We start from the raw sequence: 7,382 nt of genomic DNA, 5'->3' as shown, positions 1-7,382 counted from the left end.
TCTTTCCCTGCTTCAAAGAGCTGCTATTATTAGTGTAATGGTTCTACTCAGGGGACTCACCGGCTTTTATCTGAGAGCTAAATGAAGGCTGTAAGTTACTAAAGGCCTAATTTGTTTTGTTTTTTAATTGAAAAATGGTGAATTCCTTTTTTCCGGTCGTTCAGTCTGACGTCACTAGCCGTGTCTGGACCTAAACTCCGCTGCAGGTCCATATATCAAACGATCACTATGGCATTACTGAGAGTTGAAAAACTGTCTTTCATCTTTAATAAATGATCAGCGTTCTGCTCTACCAGGTGTAACAATTGAGTTTAACATCCAGGCATCCATGAAAACTGAATTTATGACATTTAACAGAGTTAGAAGTTAGCAGGAAGTTAGCTCGCTAGCTTCTATCTAAATACAATATAGCATGTCATGACTGCGGGGTTTTGGAAACAAATTAAAACATACAGCTCTCCTATCACTTCCAGCATAAATGAACACAGAAAGCTAAACAGCAGTGACGTTTGTAGGGTTACTGAAGTTTGGCTAGCTGGTATATAATGATGTGCTACGTGACTGCTAGTGACACAGCTATGTTAGCCTAATATAAACAAGCTAACTTTTTTCCCACTCGATAAAAGTTAACGTGAGTGTTCTCAGTGGTCAGGATGCTGTAAAAGGACCAAACTTCAGCCAGGAGAACAACTGAGATAATCCATCCACAATACGAGGTTAGTCATTCATATACTGCTGCATGGGCTGGGCTGTAGCTACATCCTAAGGTTTTAAAAACTGAGCTTAAATAAAGGATTAGCAGTAATAAAAGCCGAGGGAGGTCAACAGGGATCATTGACTGTTTTAGGAGCTTTTTGAGATTAAATAGAAGAAAATACAAAACATTAAACATGTTAACAACACAAAAGCCATATTAAACGCAGACTACTTAAGGCTTCGTCACGTCATCACTTTACGACCGGACTGAAGTTTAAGACTTCAACTTAGACACTCTCAATTTTAACTTATTCCCATCTGACAGTTTTTTTGGTGGGACTCTCTTCCTCTATGACTCACTTTCATATGATATCATCTTGAGTACACAAACAGCTCTCCAAAAATGTTTCCTTACGAAATTACTTGTGATTCATTCAACATTTCTTCTTTTTAAATATTTTGTAATGACCATTTTCATAGTTATCAGGAAAATCACATTCCAGTTTAGTGGACAAATAGATAAACTAACATTTTTCTCTAGCTAACTTTGCGTAAAGGCTCATTACTCATCAGTAATCTGCTGGAACCGAGTTCAGTGTATCTGAAGCTAAAGATGGCTGGAAAACACTTCCAGACAGTGGAAACGCAGCCACTGTCTGGTAAATGAGCCTGACAGCATTTTTCATTGAAACTGGAAGTTGATATTAAAAGGAAACAGGCCCTCGGGTGTGCTGCTTCCTGAAATGTATGCCAATAAGGATGAAGCTAGTATTCCCTGAAAATTATGACCATATACCTAAAGTATAACTGTGAGTGTTGGAAGATATAATGACCACGCAGTCTTTCATGTGTTATTACTTACATACTATCCACAGCATGGCTACTGATTATCTCCAGCAGACAAATACGAAACTGGATTAGAGTTAACAAGAGGCCTTTTTGAAAAGTGAAACATATATAATAAGACAGCTGATTGTAAATGATAAAACACAAGATGTTTATGATCTTGGTGAAGGCCATGAATGGAGATTGGTGGATATTTTAAGCATGTACAATGAAAGGTGGATGGATCTGCTGGAGGTTTTTAGATTTGCACAGTTTTTAAGTTTCATTTGTTAATGACTTGGTGGATTAGTAAATAGCTGCTTATCCACCCATGAAAATTATCTACATAAGCATCATAAATTATGTGTTATCTAATCTATATCCTATTTAATCTCAAGCTCTGGATAATACCTAGTGATGACACAGTGGGCACAACAAGGAAGCTTTACGTCATTAAATCAGAATAACATCGTGCCGCTCAACGACACTGGACCTTTCTCCATGCTCACCATTCTTATCTGAACAGACAGACGACATGTGACAGAACTCGACCCCTGCTCGCCCAGGCTTAGAGGAAGTTCGGGTCAAATCCTTCTCTCTATGCATCACCTCCACCCTCGGTGTGAGACAGATGCTCTCCCATGCAGAAATGCACACACACACACACACACACACACACACACACACACACACACACGCGCGCGTGCGTGCAGGCAGGTCACCTTTACAGAGTTCATCCCTAAGTCGTTAACCATAATTATCTGCATAACGCACTCACACACAAACTAAGCCCTGCTTTTCCTTTGATTCTGATGTGATCAGTGGGCAGACATGATTTCCTGCATAATCTCTTGTCTCAGGGGTCAAAGTGCAGAATGTCAGGCCTGAGGTCAGATTTGACTCTTCAGGTCTGTGGTCACAGAACCAGCTGGATATATGTAGTCATATATAAAAAGGACTACAAAATACATGGTTCTAAAACAGAGTTGTTATCATACTTTTGTGTTTTCTAATTAGTTTTTAGTTTGATTTCATTTTGACTTTTTGTTTTCAGTTCAGTTTATTTTCAGTTAGTTTCCAGAACAGATTTGCCTGTTTCCGTTTTATTGTTTGACATATTCGTTTTCGTGTTAGTTTTAGTCCTTTATTATGGAATGCATATGCTAGATGCAAGATATGGAAAAATTCATCACAGGTATTGCAATATACACGGACTCACAGACTTTACAGCAGTTGACTCAAAGTCTTATAGACTTACATAGTTTAAATAAATATGTCCACTGTTTTTTTAAATATCCAGTTTTAGTTTAGTTCTGCTTAACTATAGTTACAATTTAGTTAACTCAAACTCAAAAACCATCTGAAGCCTTCAACCAAAAACATCTGTTGATGAAAGATGAAAATCTAAAGACACTGCACTGAAATATTAACAGTTTTAGTTTGCTATCACTGAATCAGAAAACTTTCAGGCCTATTGTTTCCTCTGTATTTTGATGACATTTCTGGTCCTTTTCTTTAAAGCACGTGCACTTTTTGGCAGGCAGATACCTTGTTTGATAATGAATCAGTATTGTACTTCCCAGCTGCATATCATGAAATCATCCACCACTAGTTCTCCTGCTTCCGTTGGTTTGAATTTTTCCCAGAGCTGTGATTTAATCCTCCTGCGCTTTGCTAACACAAACCTGGAGATGGGATAGTGTATAAAGATTTTATCACTAGACTTTTTATAAAGTTCCTGGAAGTTCCTGTAAAAGTGAAAAGGTCAATAATAAAACTCTAATGATTCCTATTGATTTTTATTTCAGATGTAAAATTGACAGATTTTTCAAAAATGTAAAAACAAGCAAACAATGCACACTCTAAAAAATGATTCATGGGGTTAGTAAGTAAAGCTTAAAATTAATAGCTTTTTCTGCATAAAAAATTAAGTTTGTTCCATGTACACATTGTAATCAGTTGATAACTTAATTTAATGAGTTGGTCGAAATGAAAATAAAGAAAACAGTCTTAGCTCAGTAATATATCGATTTTGAACAGACATTTCTGTGTTAACTTAACATGAAAGTGTATTCAGTTAATACAACTTAAAAATCTCGTAAGCGTCCTTTAAAAGCTGAGTACAAGGCTGACTTGCCCGGACATGTTGTGCTCTCAGACCACTGATCGAAAGAAACGGAGGCAAAGAGAGAAAGCAGAGAAGCGGCATTTTGTACGGAACGTTATCAAACGTTAAAGCTTTGTGGTGAGTACAATTTTTTGCCTTGTTTTATTCACAGCAGCTAATAACTCTAACTTTAACTCTATCAACACGCACTGCAAGAAATCCTTTTTACACAACACTAAACTCTTCCTCGGCGAGTGGTGGTGATAAGCTAGTAACGTTACACTTCTGGCTAACTTGTGAAGTAATTCGACCGTAACATTAGTCTTTGTTAAGTTTTGTTTTACGGTGGCAGCCAAATGGTGTTAATTGACACTGAGCTTCTGTAGCAGTAGTTTTAACTCTGCAAAGACAGGGTAATACATGTTTTTCTTCTTTCTACTTTGAAATCGTTGCAGCGTTGATGAAGGTTTGACCAGCAAAAGGCTGGGCCATTTTACATTCATGACTAAACAAATGTAGGTTACTGAGTATACATTCGGTTTAACATCAATGCATTTTGATGTTTAAGTCCTAGAGTTATTTTTATGTGAGATTGAAGTTTGTTAATTGAGCCCTAGCTGAAGAACAGCCTGTGTCAAAGTTCAGTCAAAAAACGCGGGCGAGGAAGCGAACGCCATGTTGTAGAAACGCCACACGAAAGAGCTTAAGTAACATTCATAAACTAGTTGTTTTAATGACATTACATTGAGTGTGCATTAGCACATAAAATATAATTTTGCTCTTTTGGGTGTTAACTGCAGATACATAAGCGCAGTTGTATCACTTAAGAAAAAATATCTTTGATTTGGAAACATAACATAACATTCTCCATTCGCAGGCAGGAAGTTGTCAATCAAGCACCAAAAATCAATGACCTGAAAGAAAGATGGCCTGCTCTTTTTGATGCAGTTCAGGTAAATATTTTTCCATAAGATAATTTGCAGTATGTATTCTTTTAAAGTAAATTGTATACATTAACATGTTGTGCCTATTTGTGCCTTTTTTTTTTTATACAGATAAACCAAGAATTCAGAAGGATCACCACTGTTAACCTGGAGACAACATTCATGGCAAAGCTGGACCAGTACTCTCAGAAAATAATGTCCTTGCTGTCCTCAAGAGGAGGGGCTGCAAAAATGCGCATTCGGCGCATCCAGAACATGCTGCTAGAGGTATGAATGAATGAAATGTAGTTTATTTCAAATAGGATAATCCACTTTTTTTTTCCAATAGGTGATATTGAGTCTTAAAAGGTAGCTGTTTACAACTCAACTATGTCAAATTATTGTTTAGAGCTTGAGGCACAAATATCAATTAAAACTATAAATACTTAATAATAAAACAAATTATAGGTGATGTGGATCATGATTGGCAGAGTAATTTGCAAGATTTTGCAGTTTTTCTATTTGTTACCTGGATTTTTCAAGTTCATGAATTGATCATTTCAGAGAAATGGCTCTTTGAAATGATCAATTCATTATTTTGATTATCACTGGAAATCTATAATTGGTACAGTTCAGGCCATATAAAGTCAATCCTTTTTTTTTTTTTTTTTGGATGTAATTATCAAAAACCCATCCTCCTCGAAGAGCAGTTCGACATTCTTTTTCTTATTCACAGGACGATTCTGTGGAGAGAAGGCGAGAGGTCGCTATCCGTGGCTTAGTGGTGTATCTCAGGGAAAAGGAGGAGGATCTCTTCAAAGAGCAGGTAAATCAGACATGACTATACTTTGTATTAGAGGTATGATCTAATCTATTATTAATTGATTTCTAAATTAATCGGCAACTATTTTGATAATTGATTGATCGGTTTAAGTAATTATTTTAGAAAAAGAAGTCCAAATTCTCTGGTTTCAGCTTCATAAATGTGAATCGTTTCTGGTTTCTTTACTCCTCTATGACAGCAAACTGAATATGTTTGACATTTGAGGTCATCATATTGGGCTCTGAGAAACATTGACATTTTTCACCATTTTCTGACATTTTCTGGACCAAACAACTAATCAGATAATCGTCAAAGGAGCTTGCAAAGAGAACCTTCACAGACATAATCAGATAACTAAAATTGTTAGTTGCAGCCCTATTTTGTGTTACTCTCATGTATAAGTATGATTACTTAAAACATTTATATTGATTCTGATCTACCAGGATGGTGGCGGCGATATTACCAATGAAGTGATGAAGATTGTAACCAGAGGTGCCACAACGTCTGATCCAGCCAGCGCAAGGATCATACTTGAAGGAACAGAAGTCCTAGCAGACCTGGATGTACCCAGAGCCTGTGCCTTGCTAATGGGGCTGATATATGCACTCAACCTCAGCTACCCAAAAGAACTGAAAAACACTTTTGAAAAACACTTTTGAAGTGTTTCAAAAGATATTCCTCGAGCTGGATGATCTGAAAGCCAGTCCTAAGGTAATGTCACTAAAAAGTAAACTGTTGTACTAAAAAATGTGAAGAGTGAGGCTATCCTCAAATTAAACGGGAAATGTTCCACTGTTGTTTGCAATGTGTTGTGTTACATACTGTACAGTAGGCAGTAGGTGTAAAGTTGAGCGTTGAGCATTAAGTACACCTAGTTAAAAATAATGCACTTTAAAAGGATAGCTCAGGTCTTTTGAAGTGAGGCTGTATATGAGGTACATATGTATTGTGAGTGTATTACACACAGTAGATGGCAGTCAGTAAGCTCCACCTACGGAGAAGCAGACGGGGCCACCGGCACGCAAGATGAGCCTCCATCCTAATAAAACTGATGTCAGTTTAAATGTACATTATATCAAGAATATGTTTACTGCTTTATTTTGCTATCAGACAGCCTTTTCTGTGAGGAAAGAGAAGTTCTACTGCTTGTTGTTTCAATCGCTCTGGCCCACCAGCGTCCATGGACAAAAACAGCAATTTTACCTGACAGCACACAGGAGTTGCTGGTCTCCTGCTGCCTTGATCAGTAAGTGTAATTGTGTTATTTGGTGACTTTGGTGTTAGTTCGGGTTAGTTCAGATTTACCAAAGTCACACAAACAAACTGAGCCTATCGTGCGTGTTGGTGGCAGGAATGTGCTGACTGCTGTCTACTGTGTGTAATACACTCACAATGTACTTCATACTTAAAAAAACCTAAACTATCACTTTAACACAAACAAACTTGAATCAGAGCATGACTGTCAAAATGTTCAGTCTTTTTGAGACAGATTTACAGGGGTGTTTTATGTCATTTATTTTATGGAGGCAACAATTTTGTCTGCTATTGAAATGTCAATGAGTCTGGAATGGTGGACTGGTGTTCTAATAAACAGTTTGATCATAAAACTGGAATTTCAATGTGTAATTTATTGTATAATTGTAAGTTATAAGTTATTGTAAGTTATTAGTACTCAAAAAAATTAAGGTAACAATTTGCATGGATATTTCTGAGTAGAATAAAAGTAAAAAAATAAGTTTTAATAACTAAATGGAGTAATTTTTTAAACAATTAAAATTAAGTTGGTTCAACTTAATTAAGCTTGTAGAGGACAAAGCAAATCATGTTGTTTGTACGTAAGGAATAGAGTTTGCCTAACTAGAGAACTCTTGTGGCATTTACGCTATAGTGGCTAAGCTGAAGTAACTTAAAAAGATCCATGCAAATTGTTACCTTAATTTTTTTACGTTAAGCCAGCAGATCTTTTTTTAGAGTGCAACAACGAATGAAACGAGGAACTTGAAGTGAA

At 36.6% G+C, this 7,382-nt stretch overlaps 1 protein-coding gene across 1 annotated transcript; it reads left to right on the top strand.

Annotated features, from left to right (window-relative positions):
• The first annotated feature begins 3,653 nt into the window (after positions 1-3,653).
• On the top strand, positions 3,654-6,981 carry LOC145431765 (uncharacterized). Its single transcript, XM_080307835.1, has 5 exons — positions 3,654-3,766; positions 4,506-4,581; positions 4,684-4,839; positions 5,288-5,377; positions 5,818-6,981. Exons 3-5 carry the CDS (start codon positions 4,735-4,737, stop codon positions 6,031-6,033), a joined length of 411 nt encoding a protein of 136 aa, XP_080163961.1. The 5' UTR covers positions 3,654-3,766; positions 4,506-4,581; positions 4,684-4,734; the 3' UTR covers positions 6,034-6,981.
• The last annotated feature ends 401 nt before the right edge of the window (positions 6,982-7,382 follow it).

The sequence above is a fragment of the Astatotilapia calliptera genome, chromosome 11 (genome assembly GCF_964374335.1).
Source record: "Astatotilapia calliptera chromosome 11, fAstCal68.1, whole genome shotgun sequence".
Classification (NCBI taxonomy): domain Eukaryota; kingdom Metazoa; phylum Chordata; class Actinopteri; order Cichliformes; family Cichlidae; genus Astatotilapia; species Astatotilapia calliptera.
This window is presented reverse-complemented; position numbering and strand designations above follow the sequence as displayed.